The 22,257-nt window shown below is 40.8% G+C and overlaps 1 protein-coding gene and 1 pseudogene across 1 annotated transcript; both read left to right on the forward strand.

Moving 5' to 3' along the window:
* Positions 1-220: 220 nt before the first annotated feature.
* Positions 221-3,605, forward strand: LOC128685218 (uncharacterized). The gene is made up of 2 exons (XM_053771719.2): positions 221-247; positions 2,559-3,605. Exons 1-2 carry the CDS (start codon positions 236-238, stop codon positions 3,384-3,386), a joined length of 840 nt encoding a protein of 279 aa, XP_053627694.2. The 5' UTR covers positions 221-235; the 3' UTR covers positions 3,387-3,605.
* A 3,191-nt stretch (positions 3,606-6,796) lies between these two features.
* LOC138852400 (uncharacterized) lies at positions 6,797-13,041 on the forward strand (annotated as a pseudogene).
* The last annotated feature ends 9,216 nt before the right edge of the window (positions 13,042-22,257 follow it).

Below are 22,257 nucleotides of genomic sequence, written 5' to 3' on the forward strand. Positions count from 1 at the left end.
TCGTATGCATAAAGTGCAGAACGACGATTATGAGAAACTATGTCAGGTGAAGAGGGAGGGGGGGGAGGGAGATAATGTGGCCATCTGAATTGGTATGACAATAACAGGACAATTGTAAAGGTGGGCATGGCAGGAATGCTAGCTATGGGAAACATGAGACTCAAGGCTAGTCCGTCAGGGTGAGAGTACCAGTATATAAAGACAGCGTCGCCTGACCTACACATCACACTCCAACATGAGACTACTGGTGAGTGCTTCCTACAGTCATTTCTTAGTGTCTTATCTCTTGTGCTGTGGTGCTTCTCACAGCAGCAGCGTATTTATTACACGAGTTCTCATATTGTTGACAAGTGAGAGAGTAATGTTACTGAAGACAAGTGACAATGTGTGTGCTATGACGTTACTAGGTGGTGACTTCAGCTGAGTGGGAGGCTCACTCACACGCTAGTCTTCAGCAAAACGCATGCTACAAACTCTGTTATATAGAGTAAACAGAGTTTCATAATGACTTGAACTTGCGTTATACAGGTGGCAATTTCATTTGTATTTCCGGACCATCAATGGCACAAGGGAATTATTACGAAGAGTTTTACCTTGTCCATAAGTCTGCTAAATCTGCCGCCTCGCTCTTTCGCACTCCAGATTCAGGATATTGATTACTTCACATTCATATTATTCTTGTCATTGCAAACAGATTTTCTACTTTGGTGAAAGTTACAAAACTGTGAATAATTTGACAGAAAAGAGGAATATGAGTTATTTTCTACCTGAATCTAGAGTGTGACTGTGTGGTGTAGAACTTCCTTGTGGCCACACTAGAACCTAACTCGACGAGGGTTTAGTTAATTTTTTTTTATTTTAATACGTGCCATCATTTCCTTGGGATGTAAACATAGGGAAAGTCATCTGGAACATTTAGCTCCGAACCCTCATGACGCCTTATTTACACAATTTGTTTCGTTCTAAAGTGTGAAATGTCACTAACGGAATTTGAAAGGGGCGATATTCTGAGGAAAATCACTTAAGGTATGAGTGGTGTTACTATCTTCTTTTTCCCAGACGATATCTTTTTTTTTTAGTTATTTCTGGGTAAATCTACCGTTAGCCATTCTAATCTAACAGAACCTAACCTAACCTGAGAAAATAGCATTTGATAGTTTACCGAAGACTTAAGATACTGACGATGGGCACTACGTCAAGAAATTAACATTAAAATGAGAAGATTGTTTATGAGAAACTTAGACTCTGGAAACAGTCCTGGAAGAAGTGTGATTATTTCCTTCCAGCGTAACAGATCTGTTTTGGCAGGCACATTCTCCATGTTGCGATACATTAAAATAATGTTAGCTTCCAATATCCTGGAGTGTAGGTAATGCCATGGAAGCTGTAATGGACACTTTGGTTACACCAATAATTGCATGAATCACACTCTTGTGGAGTTTTAACCCCACCTGGACCGTGGTTTGTTTACAATCTTGTTATTACGATTTCTTGAGTCAAGACTGAGTAAAAGGTTAGAGATGTGAGTCGTTATGAACACTAGTTAATAAATGAGAGGTGTTTGTAAAGTAACGTCAACAATTTACAGAACATCTGGACTAAAATGTTATTCACTGATGCATACAATATCAAGCTTCACACTTGTTTGGAGACCAAGTTCTCACTCACAAGCTAAAATTAATCCCTTCAAATATAGAAGTAGTCATACCAGAACACAGATAAAATAACCAGCGTCAGATAAAAAAAAATTATCTAAGATATATTAAAACTGAAACCAAATAGTTTATAGTGATTCAGGAAGGCTCATCGATTATTAGAAAAATTCCATCGACGAATTACCATAATATTTAAATGGATTGAGGGGTAAGGCAGCAATTATTATTATAATAAAAAAAGAAGCGCTATACCTACAAGGGTCATACAGTAGGGGTAAGCCAGTAGAAGGCGTCGGTCAGATGACCAAAAGTTCCAGCTGCGGGTCATCATATGACTAAGACCCGCGTCAGGAAACACTTGTCCTGTTTCATGACGAACCTTACCTAACCTAACCTTCCAGTGAATTCGGTAACGATAAAAAAAAACAGTCACCAGCACAACACAAATCTCACAAGAGTCAGCAACATTAAGTAGCATAGAGCCAGCAGCATGCCATAAGTTGCTTATAGAGATGTAGCATTATCTGCAAGCAAAGGATTGTGAGATGCATCTAACCAATTCTCAGCTTACAAAGAAATGCGTTTGGTTATACTAATAATGGTAATGAGTGAGAGTTGATGCTTTAAGGTAAAGCTGGCAGCGGGATGTCTTGTTGATTTCGTACTGTACGGGATCAGCAACATTTAGGGGGGTTAAGCAATGTCTCGTGTGCATCTTGTCATCAGCAAGATGATGTCATAGTACGTATCAGTTGGAAGAAACTGCATCAATGTCAGGAATTAATAACAACATATTTCTCAACTGTTGAATTTTAAAGAATTTTGTTTCTTCATTGCTGTTAACTTTGCTGAAAATGTATATTACATTAGAAACTATCCAATACAATTTGAATTCTGTTTCAGATTCTTGCTTCATTGATTGCGGCGGCCGCCGCCGGGTCCCTACAAGGCTACAGTCTCCCATCACCTGGTTCCGGTCTCTCCCCAGGTGGCTCAGGCATCTCTGGTGGCTTAGTCTCTGGAGGCACTGGTTTATCTGGCGGACTATCTGGGTTCTCTGGTGGCGCAGGATTCACTGGTGCTGCTGGACTCTCTGGTGGAGCAGGGCTCATCAGGGGTGGCTGTGGAGGTGGACAGATCCGTCATGTGGACGGAAGTTGTGTGACTCCACAAGTCACCAGAAACTTGTTTGTGTACACTGCTCCACCAGTGGCCCCACTTGTAGGTCCACGACCAAATGTTCCTCCACCAAAAATAGAACACAACGTTATATTCATCCGTACCCCAGAAGCCGGACCAGGTCAAGAACCCATTATTGTACCACCACCACAAACGAAAAATGTATTGTATGTCCTCAACAAGCGGCCTGAATTGGATCAGAAGGTCGTCCACCTCCCAGCTCCTGAACAACAAACTCCGCAAGTGTACTTCGTCAACTATGCCGAAGGTGATAACCCAACTTTGCCCACAGGAGAGGACCTCCAGTCTGCCCTCAGCTCCGCCGCTCATGGTGGCGGCGAGGTTATTGGCACTGGTGATGGCATTGGAGGCGGTATTGGAGGCGGTATTGGAGGTGGCATTGGAGGTGGCATTGGAGGCGGCACCGAAGGTGGCATTGGAGGTGGTATCGGAGGTGACATTGGAGGCGGTATCAGAGGCGGGATTGGAGGTGGTGTGAAAGACAGCAGCTTCAGTGTGTCCACACCATCTAGTCTATATGGCACACCCTAAAACTGAAAATATGACAACACCATTTCTTCACTCAGATCCCAGCCTTCACGCAGGAAGAACGTATAACTCATCGGCTTTATTTAATTTCCTGATTTTCTAATCTTGCGTACAAAATTATGTAGAATATTTATTTAATCCAATAGATGGATTTATGTATTATGTGACTAATTCAAGTATTTATTTTAAATTATTGCTAAAGCAAATAAATATCTAATTCACTCTATGGTTTATTTGTTTTCTAGAGCTCTAACGAACTCAGAGTCACGAGAAAGAGACGTGAAGGCGAATTAATGAATATAACTGTCTTAATTCCTTCACTTCAGAGTGGGAGAATAGCACTTATTTGGTAAATGCTGACCAATTTATGTATCTTAGAAATTACTAAGACATAACTAGAGGGGTACAATATTGGACTCCATGTATCAGTATCAGTTATTCTGCCAAATAAAGTAGAAAAACCAAGTCCCAGTCAATGTACGTGATTATTAACTCAAGCTTAATAACTTAACTAATGTAGTACACATTCTGGCCATCATATTCAGTGAAATATACAAACTGAACAATATAACTAATGAAGTAAATTTGCTGATATTTGTAATTAATGAAACCTAAACTGGTGGTGATATTTAACTAATGAAGTAAATTTGCTGATATTTGTAATTAATGAAAAATAAACTGGTGGTGATATTTGAGGTGGCACGGGAGGCGGTACTGAAATTGGCTTTGTATATTATATTGGCCAATCGAGTGAAAAACACAAGATGTCCCCATATAGCTACAAAATATGAATAGGTCACGATACAGCCAAAATATAATTCACAATCTCAACGTTGTAACTGCAATAAAATGCGCAATATGGATGATGCAGCTATATTGAAACACTGAAGCTGATCACCATAATATTAGCGAGATATGTTACTTTAGATACTTCACTCAGAAACGCATTAGAGTTGTTCATCAAAATTACTGTAAACAACAGCCATTCAGTAACACTGGTACGTAAAAGCCGAACAGTGACACTGATATTTAACAGCCGTTCAGCAATACTCAAAGACACGAGAGCAACATTCACAAATACAAGAATTGTTCAATCACATGCGAACATGTTATTATCAATGTCAATAAAAGTCTTAAACTCGTTAAACCTTTTATTATTATTATTTCTTCACTTTCGACAGGAGTATCAGTAAAGGAGTCAGAGTGACAACGCATTTGTAAAAGAAACTTTTAGAGATGATTCCAGTAAAACATTAGTGTGTTGAGAGCGAGGTCGAAAATTAAGTTGGCCTACTTTCTCATAAACAGGACTATTACGAACACAGGTGTAGTCTCGTGGCCTGTACACCTGCTCGTAGGGCAATGACCAAGGTAGGAATGAGGAACGAGCAAGAGTCAACACTTATCGGGAATTTACCCAGCTGTGTATATTTCATTTTATGTCTTTAAATAGACTTAGTTGAATAAATTCCCCATTGCATGAAGAATTAAGAAAGGCCATTAGCCCTCTTCCGGAAGGGCTGAGTTCTTCAAGTCCATCAGGGGGCTGAAAGGGGTTGAGAGGGCTGAGATGATATCCCCTTCCTGGAGAATTTTCTCCACAGCACTGAATAAATACATTATTATTCCTTCACCAAAAAAGCGTGCAAGTATATGTATAATGATCCACGAGTCCCAGACACCGCTTCACAACTACGGCGGGCTTCCCTGTGACTGGCTGGGTTGAACCAAAGTGCTAGCATAACTAACCGAAGTGCTAACCGGTTCGCACCCGGTTCGCTGGTCTGGAGGACATGTCTGTAATGAATGTGTGGCATACGCCGAATGAAATGTAACGTACTCATAACACTGTTAGATCACTGCAAGATTCCTGCTGGGTGGAATTGTGTTCTTCGACGAGATAACCATGACTAAGTCTGGTAACATGGTGACTCTAGCAAGTTTCTTGAATGTAAACTGTTGGCTAGACCTCATTTTTCTCCATTAGGAACGATTTCATTGAAGAGTGCAGTGGACACTGTCTCGCAACTTAGGTACCGAAGGTGTCTCTTCAGTTCTGTGATGGTGCCAGATAACACTGTAGGACTGACGGCATCATAAGCAAGTAGGGTTTTGTACAGAAGTTATTCGTCGAAGAGAGCGTCCACTGCCTCTGTGTCTGAACCAACAATAGAACTAAAAACTTGAAAAAAATACGAAATCTAGAACCGTGCTAGCCTATGTGCTAGTCGCTGTGGAAGCAGATGGCTAATCGATTCCTCGCAAAGTTAGATTTTTATAACATGATGCAATTTAGCTATCTGTCCAACCCCTACGATTATGACCCACTAGTCAACTAAGTAACGATGATTATCACGCCTCAGGAGCAGATTCTTCGTGAACGAAGCTCTGCGAGTTTTAAGGAAAATCTTCAGTTTTCTAACCTGCCATTGGTTGAGAAGGAGTCATTTTTTTTTTTATGAATCTTGCACAAGCGTCAACTCTGATGACTGAGATACTTCTATCTGGAGATCACTTCCTGAACCCGAGCACTGTTCAGGGTGTACTGGATTAAAATACAAGCAGTCGTTACATGTACATTGTTGCTCGCAATCGAATCAAAGACCATGTAAGCAATGGAACCAGTACATTATTATTACCAAATTAGTGGGGGATCGCTAAACCCGTAGATGTCATACAGGACCTGGAAATAGGAGGAAATCAAAAGCTAATCCTTTGAAGGAAGAATCAGCACACAGCCCAAGGTGAAACAATGCAGTGGTCTTCTAGGAGATGATCTCTCCGGTCTTAGCACGGTATGTACCAGTGCTGCAAGACGTTCTTCAATTTCATTTAGATTTTACAATATCGACGTTGCAAAATAATTTTAGTGGGTTTGGGTTTGACCTGCCAAGTATGGGCCAGTAAGCCTGTTGCATAACAGTTCTGCAGGGAGGTGAGGATGGAATCCTTTAGTCATTAGGCTCGCATGTCGTATAACGCGACTAAAATACCAAAAACAAACAGCTGATAACTTTCTTTTTATATATTCAGTTATAATGACAGATTTATTAAGAAAGATCCATATCAGGAGAGAAGTTCAGAGGGATCTATTTTTCTTTAATTATTTTGATCGTCTTGACTCAGACGAGCATACAACAATTCAACGAACCTCGATCACATGAGAGCTGCCCAGTAAAATAATAACACACCCAGGTCACACTGTAATGTCGAGAACAAAGGGAGGTGATGACAGGTGAGCAGAGTAAATGTAACCAGATGACCTAGTATGAATGTACAAGGATAATGGGAAAGGTGGGCTGGGTAGAGCTCGAGGTATTGGAAACGTAAGACTCAAGGATAATTCAGTGCGACTCAAGGCTAGCCCGTCATGGTGAGAGGCCGCTATATAAAGACAGCGTCTTCTCACCCACACATCACATTCCACCATGAGACTACTGGTGAGTGCTTCCTCCTGACTTTCCTTAACGTCTTGCCTTCTGTGTAGTGGAGCTTCTCACAGCGCCAGAGATTTACAAGAGTTCCCGTATTGTTGACGAGGCTGGTCAGCGAGAGTGGTGTTCTTGAAGGCTAGTGCATGTCATGGCCACTGTGCTAAGAGGTTACTGGCTGGTGAACCATTATGAGTGCCAGACTATACCAAGAGGCTCATTTACCCAGTAGCGCTGGGTAAAATGATCGGAAACTCAGCCAGAGTAAACATTGCTTCACCTGAACGTGCATTGGTCAGATAGCATGAACGTTTTTAAAGGGTTTTACTTAATCCATTAGCTTATCGCCGTAAATCCATTCTGTTCAACACAGGGCCATAGCAGGATTAAGGGATGTGATTAATTTATATGAAATTTATGTCTGTATTTGCAAACTAAGGTTTCTGCACATACGTGAATATAACAAAGTGTGTAAAATTTGACATGCATTACTGCCATTTGGATTAATTTCTGTCCTGAATCCCAATTGTGAGAGTACTGAGTTGAAGAACTGAAATACTTATGCAACACATGGGAATCTTTATTGAAGAAACGTTTTGCAACACAGTGGTTTCATCAGTCCAATACAAAGTAGAAGTGGGTAAGGAGAGTAGAAGTTTGAGGTAATCAGTCCCTCAACCTGGAATCGATGTGTTCAGTCCATCACTCTTGTAGTATTGAGTAAAACTTTCTTTGTGGTAACAGTCTATTAAATCCGTCACGACTCGGGGATTAGTGAAAATCTTCGTTTCAATACTTAAGTGTCATCGTTTCTTTAGGACCTGGCCAACCCAAGTCCGAAGCCTCATGATGCCTCATTTCCACTCTCGAAAGAGTGAAATCTCGGTTTGCTGTACCAGATAATGTTCTCTAAACAGGCAAATACTCTCAAGAAAAATAAGTTAATGTATATCAATATATCAACAACAATAAATGCGCAGTTTTCTTACAAAGCAACAGATCTGTTTTAAGCTCTGCAGGGTATAACTTCCTCTTCTGATGTACCAACATATATTTCAACAGTTGAGGGATCTGTAGTGTAAGCTTTGATCATACTAACATTGATCGACAATCTTACAGCATTATGGTAACACTGGATAACAAGCAAGAAGCGGTGAAAGGTATTTATGTACAGTTCAGGACCTTTATTAGAAGCAACGTTTCGTCATTAGTGGCAAAACGTTTCCTCAAATAAATGTCCTGAACTGTACATAAGTGCCTTTTACCACATCTTAACGGTATCACCTGACCATTTATCAACAAGCAAGAAGTTACAGTAACACTGTTAATGAGAGAGACCTCGAAGTAAGAGTAAGGGACCAAACTACGCCTATAATTTCATTGTAATATACACTATAAAGTTTTGCACTTTTATGGACGTTAAGCCTCACCCCTCAGTCTATCCTCGTAAGAAATATTTCTGATACATGGGATCAACGTAGTCATCCTTCTCAACGTCTGCCAGCGCATTTATGTCCGTTCTGTATTTTGGTGACCAGAACTGTGCAGTATAATCTAAATGAGGCCCCTCTAACGATATACAAATTTGAAGTATAACTCTTGTTATTTATATTTCTTGATATGAAACCAAGAATTCTCTTCGCTTATTAAGAACACTTACTGTTGTCTTGGGTTTAGATTACTGCTGACCAGAATTCCTAAATCTTTTTCGCATTCAGAGTAAGATGTACATTATTTAATTTATAAGTGCCATAGTTATCTTCTTTTCAAGTTTTAGAAATTAACATTTGTCTACATCTGCCGCTTTTCTGTCTACTGTATCAGTCTGTTTAGATCTTCCTGTAGCGCTCTGTCTTCATCAGAATTAATCCGTCGGCGTATTTTGGTGTCATCGGCAGAGGAATGGTACTGAGATGTGATGCTTTAACAAAGATACGCCTCTCAGTGGAGGGGTAAACCAGTGGAAGGCCTCGGTCAGATGAACAAAAGCTCCAAGTGGCTGGTCATCAAAAGACTAAGACCCACGTCAGGAAACACTTATCCTGATTCCTGACGAATTTTAACTTGTGAGATACATTATTTCTTTTTATATAACTTTATATACATTGAGAGATGCAGTACTATGTATATGCTCGGACGCTTAAGCCCCGAAGATAAAAATAAAATGATAAAAACATGTGATGTCAGAGTCAAAACTTATTAATGCCAGAGATCATATAAATCTTACTTATGAGGTGGTGCCCCATGATTCTGGAGCCCAGTTTGGACTTTCTCGTTAGTGACTAGACAAACTGTGACTAAATAATCTCACCGTAGACAATAAGCTTTGAATATAAGAAAAAGCTTCTTCAGGGTATGAGGGAAATCTAGTCGACCAGCACGGTCTTTATCTCCACGTCGTTCATTGTTTTAGCGACCAAATCTGTTGTATATGAAGGAGAGAGTCTAACCATGTTGATCAAGTTTTTTCGTTTTTTTTTTTGTGACATGTAATCATCATCATCATCATCATCATCATCATAATAATAATAATAATAATAATAATAATAATAATAATAATAATAATAATAATAATAATAATAATAATAATATATAACATCTTTATTTCTGCAAATACATGTACAAGGCATACAGGCCTAGCTGACATCAGTAACATACTACTATATAAAAACACCCTTGTTATGCAGAGCATTTCGGCCAAATTTGGTCAATTTAGTCCCAAGATGCGACCCACACCCAGGTATCCATTTTACTGATGGGCAAACATAAACAGCAGGTGTCTTATGAAAATGCGTCCTAATGTTTCCAGCCGTACCGGGGATCGACGCCCGGACCTCAGTGTGTAAGCTGAGTGCGCTAGCAATCGAGCTATGTCATTGAAGTTACTGACCTCTGGTCTGTGCCTTATAATAACTGTCGATGAAATTCACCATTGGATTTTATCATCCCCGTTGGAGTTGATAATTCTGGTCAACGATAGTTTAACATCAGGTTTAAAAACGTGTGTTTATAACGAATTTTGGGACGCTGATTTCAAACATGAGCTACGTTTTGCTCCAACAATCTCAGTTTCCGTGAAACAGAAGCACACGGTCAACGATTTCACTGACATAGTCATCACGGGGAAAGGATATCAGGAAAATCTGATATTCAGTTTGATGGTTGACTATTGATGGGCACTACTGTGGGTGAGTCATACTAAACAAGTGATAAAAACCCTGCTAATATGTGTATGATTGTATGGAAATTTCTGTTTTTTTTCAGCTCACGTAAATATGTAATGAATTTACGTTAAAAAAGATTAGCTTTTGTCACTGTATGTACCATAGGTATTATATTAGGCATCTGTGCATGATATAATACCATAGGTATTAGGCATCTGTGCATGATATAATACCATAGGTATTAGGCATCTGTGCATGATATAATGCCATAGGTATTAGGCATCTGTGCATGATATAATGCCATAGGTATTAGGCATCTGTGCATGATATAATACCATAGGTATTAGGCATCTGTGCATGAAATAATGCCATAGGTATTAGGCATCTGTGCATGATATAATGCCATAGGTATTAGGCATCTGTGCATGATATAATACCATAGGTATTAGGCATCTGTGCATGATATAATACCATAGGTATTAGGCATCTGTGCATGATATAATGCCATAGGTATTAGGCATCTGTGCATGATATAATGCCATAGGTATTAGGCATCTGTGCATGATATAATACCATAGGTATTAGGCATCTGTGCATGATATAATGCCATAGGTATTAGGCATCTGTGCATGATATATTACCATAGGTATTAGGCATCTGTGCATGATATAATGCCATAGGTATTAGGCATCTGTGCATGATATAATGCCATAGGTATTAGGCATCTGTGCATGATATAATACCATAGGTATTAGGCATCTGTGCATGATATAATACCATAGGTATTAGGCATCTGTGCATGATATAATGCCATAGGTATTAGGCATCTGTGCATGATATAATGCCATAGGTATTAGGCATCTGTGCATGATATAATACCATAGGTATTAGGCATCTGTGCATGATATAATGCCATAGGTATTAGGCATCTGTGCATGATATAATACCATAGGTATTAGGCATCTGTGCATGATATAATGTCATAGGTATTAGGCATCTGTGCATGACATAATGCCATAGGTATTAGGCATCTGTGCATGATATAATACCATAGGTATTAGGCATCTGTGCATGATATAATGCCATAGGTATTAGGCATCTGTGCATGATATAATACCATAGGTATTAGGCATCTGTGCATGATATAATACCATAGGTATTAGGCATCTGTGCATGATATAATACCATAGGTATTAGGCATCTGTGCATGATATAATGCCATAGGTATTAGGCATCTGTGCATGATATAATGCCATAGGTATTAGGCATCTGTGCATGATATAATGCCATAGGTATTAGGCATCTGTGCATGATATAATACCTATCATTATATATTATATGGGTCCTCAACCTTACATAACCAGAATACTATTCATAAAATTTAAGAATAAATCTTACGCGATAGAGACCAGGTTTGTCATCCAGCACATCTAAGTTAGCTTAAAACAACGAATCTGGTTTCTGAACTGTATAAAAACTCTAAATTTTGCTTGCCAGTGTAAAGACTGGAATTAGCCATCATGAAATTTTTTGAGTGAATTACTCTTTCTTGCCGGAGTTATTGTATAAAAAAAATAAATTGAGACACTAATTAAGACATCACACGTACTAGACTGCGGAGTTCACTAGCAAAAAAATGGAAGAATTTTGACCAAAGTTAATTATCACAAACTGCTCAGTTACTTTATCAAACATTTTTGTCTCTTAATGGCAATTCATTCAAAATTCTTTAGCTGTTCGGGCTTCCGAAATATATTTTTATGAACTAGATTTCTCAGTTGCTAATCACCATACATGAAACCAAAAAAAATATTTGTAAAATCTTATGTCACAAAGGTATGATCAATATAATAAAATATTTTCATACAACATAAATAGTGAAGTAGATTTTCACGGTTAGATATCTGTTACAAGAGGATTTATCCGAATATTATTTATCTAACTGATAACGTTTCACTTCCATTGCAGGTACTTGTTTCGTTGATAGCGGCCGCAGCCGCCGACTCCCTGCAGATATACGGTCCCCCGTCACACTCTGGGTCAGGTCACTCCTCAGGTGGAACAGGCTTCTCCAGCAGTGCTGGCTTCTCTGGTGGCTTGGTATTCAACGGAGGTGGCTCTGGGTTCTCTGGTAGCGCTGGGTTCTCTGGTAGCGCTGGGTTCTCTGGTGGGGCAGGACTCTCTGGTGGCGCTGGATTTATCGGAGGTGGATGTGCAGATGGACAGATCCGTCATGTGGACGGAGGTTGTGTGACTCCTCAAGTCACCAGAAACTTGTACGTGTACACTGCTCCACCAGTGGCCCCAATTGTAGGCCCACGACCAAATGTTCCTCCACCAAAGATAGAACACAATGTCATATTCATCCGCACCCCAGAAGCCGGACCAGGTCAAGAACCCATTATTGTACCACCACCACAAACGAAAAATGTTGTGTACGTCCTCAACAAGCGGCCTGAACTGGACCAACAGGTCGTACACGTACCAGCACCTGAGCAACAAACTCCTCAAGTGTACTTCGTCAACTATGCTGAAGGTGATAACCCAACTTTGCCCACAGGAGAGGACCTCCAGTCCGCCCTCAGCTCCGCCGCTCATGGTGGCGGCGAGGTTATCGGTACCGGTGGTGGTATTGGAGGCGGTATCGGAGGCGGTATCGGAGGCGGTATCGGAGGCGGTATCGGAGGCGGTATCGGAACTGGTATCGGAACCGGTATCGGAGCCAGAATCGGAGGCGGAATCGGAACCGGTATCGGAAGTGGCACTGGAATTGGAGGTGGTGTGAAAGACAGCGGCTTCAGTGTGTCCACACCGTCTAGTCTGTATGGCACACCATAAAACTGCAAACATGACAACACCATTTCTTCACTCAGGCTTCAGCCTTCATATTGGAAGACCGTATAACTCATCGGCTTTATTTAATTTCCTGATTTTCTAATCTTCTTGCACATTATACTATATGATATTTATTTTATCCACTAATTTTATTTATCTATTGTGTGACAAATTCAGTTACTTGTTGGTGTAAATTTTTGCTAAAAAATAAATAATTTAAAATACTGAGTATTTGTTTCCATTAGTTTTAAGAAACTTGGAGACGTGAGGAAGACGACAATGTGAAACAATCACGATAACTTAGGTGACGTACGGGCATTAGGGCAGTTAAGTAACTTAACAGCCCTAATTCCTGCACTACAGGGAGAACAACACTGGTGCCAACTGACCAAACTAAGTAACTCAGGGATCAAGACTTTAAGGAATAACTAAAGATTTCCCAAACTGCAATACGGAATAAGTATGGGCGTCATGTGCGGATGTTAGAATAACGTGTTCACGCCACATCAAATATGGAAAATTGTTTAGCGTACTGAGGGAGGTATATCCTCCCTCAGAGGGTTTATAAACATTGTTACTAATTCAATGTTTGGTTTAGTTTTCAAGCTGAAACCCTAGCCACCTTTACCAATGAAACACGCAACCTTAATAATGTACCCAATATAATACAAAAACTGGTAAACATTTCCAGTGAAACACACTTGGTAACCCCCATTTGACAATGAAACACAGAGGGTAACCTCTTGAGGTAATGAAACACATCGTAAGAGGTTAGGATGTGTTTAACCCTTTGAGGTAAAGAAAAATATTTAATTGCTATCGTAATAAATAAAATTCACGGTATAGAAACTGGCATTGAAATTTATATATATATATATAGGGAAGTACCACATCTATAGCTGGAATGGGGACCCCTCATCCTCAGAGAAGACAATAAACGTACCTCAGTAAAAACTCAAGGTTCTCCCCGGAGCTGTTTGAATATTTTCTTCTCGTACCACCCCCTATATATTTTATATTCTATGTGAACATTTATTAATAAACAGAATACATTTACAGAATACATTTACAGAAGAAAAGATAAACATGAATACAATGGCACAATGTATCAAAAATCATGAATTTCGTCCAGCTCCTCCGAGGCTGGACGCGAGCCAAGTATGCAGCAAGCGTTTCCTCTCTGGATGGCTACGCTGATGCGCTGGAACATGAAAGTGGCTGCCCTTGGGTCCCTGGTGGTGTCCATGAGTCTGGAACCCAATTCTTTAAGGAAACGTGTGGCATTTTTTCCCCATGATCCCAAGGTCTCTGATCCCACTGGGACAAATTGATACTGTTGCCTAATGTCCTTGTACTTGCTGATCTTGTACTCCTCCCTGTGGTCAGCAGCTCCTACCTGTCGCCCCACACTGTGATGGATATAGGTGTCAGCCAGTGTGGACACACAGGTATAGTCCCATGCTAAGAGCTTGCCATTCTTCCAAGGATAGATGGTGATCCCGTCGGGGCGGTTTGCTGGGTTGTGGGTATTGTTGGCTGCTAGTGATCGGGGCTCCCTCTCGGCAGGGCATCCAGCTGTAGCAAGGGTTCTCTTAATGATGTCGTTGACCTCATTGTGTCTTGCATGCCAGCCCTTGGTTCTGGAACAGTTAAGACCATGTAGACCGTATTGGTCTGCTTGCGCTTCGCCGCAAATACACGTATATTCTGTGTGAATTGGGGCAGCAAGGCGCAGAGCCACTGCAATACGGAGGGTCTTAGGGTCGAGTCGCGTTCCCATTGCCGATATGGGAACTGTTTGGAGGAAGTCCCCGGAGTGAGGTGCTCTCACAGCCTGGAGACGGGCAATCTCCCTATCTGATGTTGCAGCCCTGAGCATGTTGGCAAGCAGCTTTTCAGCAATCGGGCCATCCCAGCTTGACTGTTTGTGAGCCATTGCTGCACTAGGGTTTGGTGCTGGAGCCGCAAGAGTCTCCCATTCAGTGATATCACTGGCATAGCTAGGGTCTTCTATTCCTGCTGAGTCACCGAGGGTATCGGGAAGAATTTGTCTTATCAACTCGTTTGATGCTATGGAAGAGTATAGAAAAGCTGGTAGAGCAATCTGGGAGGATCTGCGTACTCCTAGCCCTCCAAGCCTGACCGGAAGTGAGGCTTGCAACCACTGTCCATCGTCAAGGGAAAGATTCAATACACTCTCTAGCATGGTCTTCAGGAGAGAGTCATATTCCTTGAGTTTTGGACTGCTGAAGACTGGGGAGCATCTCAGAAAGTAGGTAAGTTTTGGGATTGACAGGCACCTGGTGAGTAGGTAGAAGGCATCGTGCGTGTCAATGTCTTTCATCCTGCTTTCCATCGTCCGGAGGTCTGAGACTTTTTTTTTCTATGATCAGATCGATGGCATTGGACCCAAGAAGAGCACCAAGGAGAGTGCTATTGGCTGGATCAATGGCTCTTGCTCCTGGTAAAACGGCACTAATATTCTGGATCATGTGTTGATTGGTAGAAACTATTTCACATTTGGTGGGGTTTAAAGAAAGGCCCAGGCTTTCTCCCATGTCTTTAATTTTACTGATGTCCTCTAGGAGAGATTCTGTTGTGCCAGCCAGGGTACCGTCGTCCAGGAACCAGATATTGAGCTAGCTGGAGAGTGCTTCCGTGACTCCCTTGAAGACCAAACAAAATAGAAAGAGGGCGAGATGGTCCCCCTGTTGCACGCCCTCACATGAGTCAATTTCATGGTCCCCAAACAATAGTTTGGAAGTCACACTATAACACGATTCTATGAAGGGATAAAGGGAAGGGAAGTTTCTATAAACTGTTTGGAGAGCAGCATCCCTTCTGACTGAGTTGAAAGCGTTGGCAAAGTCCAATTTGACCAAAGCTTTTTCATCGGACATGTTTTTGATATATACTCGTGCTGCGTGGGCAGCTGCTTCACAGCCCTGGTGAACGCCGAAACTGAGCTGAGTTGGTTTCAGCATTGCAGCAGCCTCTTGACTCACCCTTCTTACTGCATCCTTGGCGACTAGGCGCCGAAGGGTGTTACCCACTGCAATGGGCCTGATTCCGCCATCCTTTTTCCGGAGGGCACACAATGAGGCACCAAAGAAAAGGGGTCTGATGGCCTCTGGGACATTGCCAGCCAGGCACAGGTTGGAAAATTTGTTGAGTTCAGACAGCAGCCTCTCTGAAACCTCACCAAGTGCTGGGTTGAGTATTTGTTTTAAGTGTTGAGGCCTTAAACCGGTGAAACCTCCTGCTGAGCCCTGTGCAAATGACATAACAGCTTTATACACATCAGCATCCTGTAAGGTTAGATGTTCTTCTCCTGCTGCAATGTCAGGGAGGTCAATGTTGGTACTGGGAGCCCTGGGTGGATGTTTGTCTTTCAGAGCTTGCGCCGTGCTGATGTCCTTGGGAGCGATGGTATCCTCACTGGTTATAAGTCTCGGAGCTTCAATAGTATTACCCTCTTCTATTTTTTTACTAATTTGGGCTCTGATTTTTGAGGCGTCGGGTGTATATATATACATATATACATATATATATATATAAGGGGTGGTAGGAGAAGAAAATATTCAAACAGCTCCGGGGAGAACCTTGAGTTTTCCCTGAGGTACGTTTATTGTCTTCTCTGAGGATGAGGGTCCCCAGTCTAGCTATAGAGGTGGTTCTTCCCTATAATTTTTTTTCAATCTATATATATATATATATATATATATATATATATATATATATATAAATATATAAATATAAATATATATATATATATATATATATATACAAATAAATATATATATACATATATATATATATATATATATATATATATATATATATATATATATATATATATATATATATATATATATATATATATATATATATATATATACATATATATATATATATATATATATATATATATATATATATATATACATATATATATATATAAATATATATATATATATATATATATATTTATATATATATATATATATATATATATATATATATATATATATATATACATATATATATATACATATATATATATATATATATATATATATATATATATATATATATATATATATATATATATAATATATATATATATATATATACTATCTTCACGACAGAGCCAAAGCTGTCGTTCACGAGGCATCTGCCGGGTGCGCTACAGGGAATGTGCACTCAATCCCACAACTGGCAACATCCGTACACACAATGGATGTCTAGGCTCCAGGAGAGCTCCAAATGAGAACAACCAACAGCCTCCCCTAGCAGACAGGGCTGACAGCTACCGTGACTTCACCTCTACAGAGGACCTCAAATCTGCAATCAAATTAACATCCACCAGGAGTCTGACACACATTCCCAAAGCAGCTCGCCCTCAAGCTGCTAGCAAATTCACTGACCTTGTGAAGAAAGTCAACGATGCTCCTTCAAACAACAGATCCTGGAACAACCTGCTGCTTTTTGGCAATGCCTGTTTGGCTGTCCCACCAAGGAGGGACAAGTCACTAGCAACACATGTTATTAGGGCAATAAATGCATTCCCAAGGGATGACAACCTCGTCCGTCTCTTCCCTAGGGCGACAAACACCCGCCGGGCAAATGCCAACAACAGGACACCCGACGCCTCAAAAATCAGAGCCCAAATTAGCAAAAAAACAGAAGAGGGTAATACTATTGGAGCTCTGAGGCTTATAACCAGTGAGGATACCATCGCATCCAAGGACGTCAGCACGGCGCAAGCTCTGAAAGACAAACATCCACCCAGGGCTCCCAGTACCAACATTGACCTGGTTCCTGGACGACGGTACCCTGGCTGGCACAACAGAATCTCTCCTAGAGGACATCAGTAAAATTAAAGACATGGGAGAAAGCCTGGGCCTTTCTTTAAACCCCACCAAATGTGAAATAGTTTCTACCAATCAACAGATGATCCAGAATATTAGTGCCGTTTTACCAGGAGCAAGAGCCATTGATCCAGCCAATAGCACTCTCCTTGGTGCTCTTCTTGGGTCCAATGCCATCGATCTGATCCTAGAAAAAAAAAGTCTCAGACCTCCGGACGATGGAAAGCAGGATGAAAGACACTGACACACACGATGCCTTCTACCTACTCACCAGGTGCCTGTCAATCCCAAAACTTACCTACTTTCTGAGATGCTCCCCAGTCTTCAGCAGTCCAAAACTCAAGGAATATGACTCTCTCCTGAAGACCATGCTAGAGAGTGTATTGAATCTTTCCCTTGACGATGGACAGTGGTTGCAAGCCTCACTTCCGGTCAGGCTTGGAGGGCTAGGAGTACGCAGATCCTCCCAGATTGCTCTACCAGCTTTTCTATCCTCTTCCATAGCATCAAACGAGTTGATAAGACAAATTCTTCCTGATACCCTCGGTGACTCAGCAGGAATAGAAGACCCTAGCTATGCCAGTGCCATCACTGAATGGGAGACTCTTGTTGCTCCAGCACTAAACCCTAGTGCAGCACTGGCTCACAAACAGTCAAGCTGGGATGGCCCGATCGCTGAAAAGGTGCTTGCCAACATGCTCAGGGCTGCAACATCAGATAGGGAGATTGCCCGTCTCCAGGCTGTGAGCGCACCTCACTCCGGGGACTTCCTCCAAACAGTTCTCATATCAGCAATGGGAACGCGATTCGACCCTAAGACCCTCCGTATTGCAGTGGCTCTGCGCCTTGCTGCCCTAATTCACCAGAATATACGTGTATTTGCGGCGAAGCGCAAGCAGACCAATACGGTCTACATGGTCTTAACTGTTCCAAAACCAAGGGCTGGCATGAAAGACACAATGAAGTCAACGACATCATAAAGATAACCCTTGCTACAGCTGGATGCCCTGCCGAGAGGGAGCCCCGAACACTAGCAACCAACAATACCCACAACCCAGCAAAACGCCCCGACGGGATCACCATCTATCCTTGGAAGAATGGCAAGCTCTTAGCATGGGACTATACCTGTGTGTCCACACTGGCTGACACCTATATCCATCACAGTGTGGGGCGACAGGGAGGAGCTGCTGACCACTGGGAGGAGTACAAGATCAGCAAGTACAGGGACATAAGCCAACAGTATCAATTTGTCCCAGTGGGGTCAGAGACCTTGGGATCATGGGGAAAAAATGCCACACGTTTCCTTAAAGAATTGGGTTCCAGACTCATCGACACCACCAGGGACCCAAGGGCAACCACTTTCATGCTCCATCGCCTCAGCGTAGCCATCCAGAAGGGAAATGCTTGCTGCATACTTTGCTCGAGTCCAGCCTCGGAGGAGCTGGAGGAAATTCATGATCTTTGATACATTGTGCCATTGTATTCATGTTTATGTTTTCCTGTAAATGTATTCTGTCTATTAATAAATGTTCACATAGAATATCAAATATAGGGGGTGGTAGGAGAAGAAAATATTCAAACAGCTCCGGGGAGAACCTTGAGTTTTCCCTGAGGTACGTTTATTGTCTTCTCTGAGGATGAGGGTCTCCATTCCAGCCATAGAGGTGGTACTTTAAAAAAAATATACTATATGTATTTATACATAGCTATTGTAATTCCAATGAAGCACTCATGTAAATACAAGCTGAAGATACAACTGCAATATAAACCGCAAGATCAGAACTAAGCTTAATGCAACAAGGAAATAATAATTCATCATTAAAACACGCAAGCTGACCAATGCATCATTAGTAATTCACTCAGAAATGTACCATAGCATTTTACCTAGACTCGTACATAACAGTTATACAACAACACTCGGATACACGAGCCATTCAGCAATACTCTGACACAGGACCTTTTCAGCAACACTCAGAAACACAGGAAATGTCGAGAACCACTCGATCATGACCCCTAAAAGGTCTTTCAGAATTACATAAATAATGAGTGGTGAGGTTAGAGCTGGTAGATCCATCGAGGTAAACAAAAGGATGAAAGGAAAAAGAAGTCATAGTTGGTGTATCAAATTAGTTTCGTCTAAGAAGTCACAGTGAACGTGAATTAAAAAAAAAGTGGGACTTTTGGAGAAGAGGGTAAATAAAAATTCATAACACTGAATAGAGTCGAAAATTAAGTGAACCAGCTAGCTGACGAATAGGACAATTTATTATAAAAAGTTAATTAGGCTCTAAGTTCAACTTGACATTTATCGCTGTGCATTAAGTAAAGGTTTCCTGGACCAACAGCAATAATGGAAGGACGATGGTAGAATCGTAATTAAATGTTAATTGCATTGAGCCGCAGATTTCGTAAATACTGAGTCCCTTGAGAATAATACTCGGAAAAAGGTACCATTTGTGAAAGATAGAAGTACCTTAACTGTTGAATGTGCAGAGGGGCTTTCAATCCCTTTCACTACCATTCACTGCATCACTGTCTTGTCAGAGGGGAGCCGATACTATAGTTCAAATTTGCACATATCCCCACCCCGCCTTCAGAATGCAGGCACTGTACTTCTCACTTCCAGGACTCAAGTCTTTTTGTGTCCACTGAATATTCGACTTAGCAATCGTTGAGGGTAAAGGCGAGAATATAGAAAAAAAAACACTTGTTTTGACTTTCTCAATCTATGTATGATGAAAGTCCTAACTATGCAAGTGAAGTAACAACTGTTCGAATCTGAGGGCAGTCTGAAGAGCAGCATATCCCATGTCACTGGAGAATTTAATACCTTAAGTGTACACAGTAATACGAAAGTATGACTAGAAATGCTCGAGCAAGAGTGACCCTGAGTCCGTTGTAGAGACGTGAGGCTTTGTAGCATGGAAAAGTAAGAAATATGACAAAAAAAAATATTCTTAGGAAACTAACAAAAATGGGAGCAGAGGTAAACTGTAAGTCGTAATAAAGAAGGGAGGAGAGCGACGTCTGAAGCTATTGTCTTTACTAATGCTCGTATATTTTGCAATTTAATGGGTCGTAGAATCATGAAGGTCATAGAAGGGGAAAATATAATAGAGACAATTGATATCATAATTATCCCAATATGAAGGTATATTATTGTATACTAAACGCAGATTTTTCAATAAAAGGATAATCACTTGGCCCAACACTCAGAAATATTTCCTGAAAATGACTGTCAGAAACAGAAGCTTGGAAAGCAGAGTAATACACCTAGTCCAGATATTAGTAAAAGTCTTAATATCAGGTTGGAATGAAAACAGGCAAAATATGACGATTTTTTTTAGTAAGTCTATGAAGTATTTTTACGACATTCGGTAATCGAAAGGGCTAATAATTTTATAATCTGATAAAGAAGAACAGTGAAACTCTACAGAAACGGCATGAAATAGGACTCATATTATTAATCATTATATCCACAAAAAGGGCTAGATCCACATGGAGGAGGAATACTTAAGCAACATGTAAAAATTATCCAGCTTTCTTTTGGATTCACAAAACTTGAGGCCATCAGAGGTCATCCAACGGAAGTGGAGTCAACAGTGTGTCGGAGAGGGTAGCTACGAGGTGACTGTCCGTTTCAACCTAAACATGGCGAAACTCTCCACATTTTGAGAAGACTATTAAATCCTCTAAGAAAGAATTGAGGTGAATTCGTTGTTGGTTATTATTAATAAGTTAGTATTAAGTACACAGTCTTATAGAATATAAAGGTGTCACTTTAATTGTTCATAGAAATTGATAGAAGGCATCATGGACAAAAATAATCGACTTTGGACAAAGTGTAGATCGCACAAAATAATTAGTACCAACATACAGTACGCAGCGCACCGAGAACTGTTATACAGAAGACGTTTCTTTTAATCATTAGTTTCTTCAGTCCAGTATAGAGTGTATAAAATCAAATTTTTGATATGTTAAGCTTCCTATGTTTAGAAATGCATTATACAGAAATAATACGATGGATTCTAGACAACGTCGCTTGTATAATTCTTTTCTGCTGAGTTTAGCCTCGTCTCATCTCATAAGATGTTCATTAGTATTTTTTTCTCAGACCCCTTGGGGGATGGACACCCCATGGGGACCGTGTCGCCCCCTGGGGCCAAGAAACCCTCTCATTACTTTCCCACACTGAGGGTGAAAGGGATCATGACCTCTATCCTTTGCACTACCAGAGATCAATTAGCACATTCCAGAGTGCCCAGTCGTCTTAATGCCATTAGAGGGTGTTTGATCCAGCAAAATCAGACACCCTCTAATGGCATTACAAATTCACAGCTGTTAAACAGCGAAACGCGAGAGACGCAATGTGTACAACAGAAGTTACTCTCCCTGGGGGTGTAAATAAGTAACGTTTGTCTGATAAAATGGCGGTTTTCTAAGACCGGGAAAAATCCCAAAATATATGCTTGAGTACTCTAGAAATGTCCAGGGTTTTAATGAGCTACAACTCATATATCTCAGACTGAAGGAATCGGCCTATTCTGATCGTGAAAGGCTGAGAGAGTTATGG

This window comes from Cherax quadricarinatus, chromosome 8 (genome assembly GCF_038502225.1).
Source record: "Cherax quadricarinatus isolate ZL_2023a chromosome 8, ASM3850222v1, whole genome shotgun sequence".
Lineage (NCBI taxonomy): Eukaryota > Metazoa > Arthropoda > Malacostraca > Decapoda > Parastacidae > Cherax > Cherax quadricarinatus.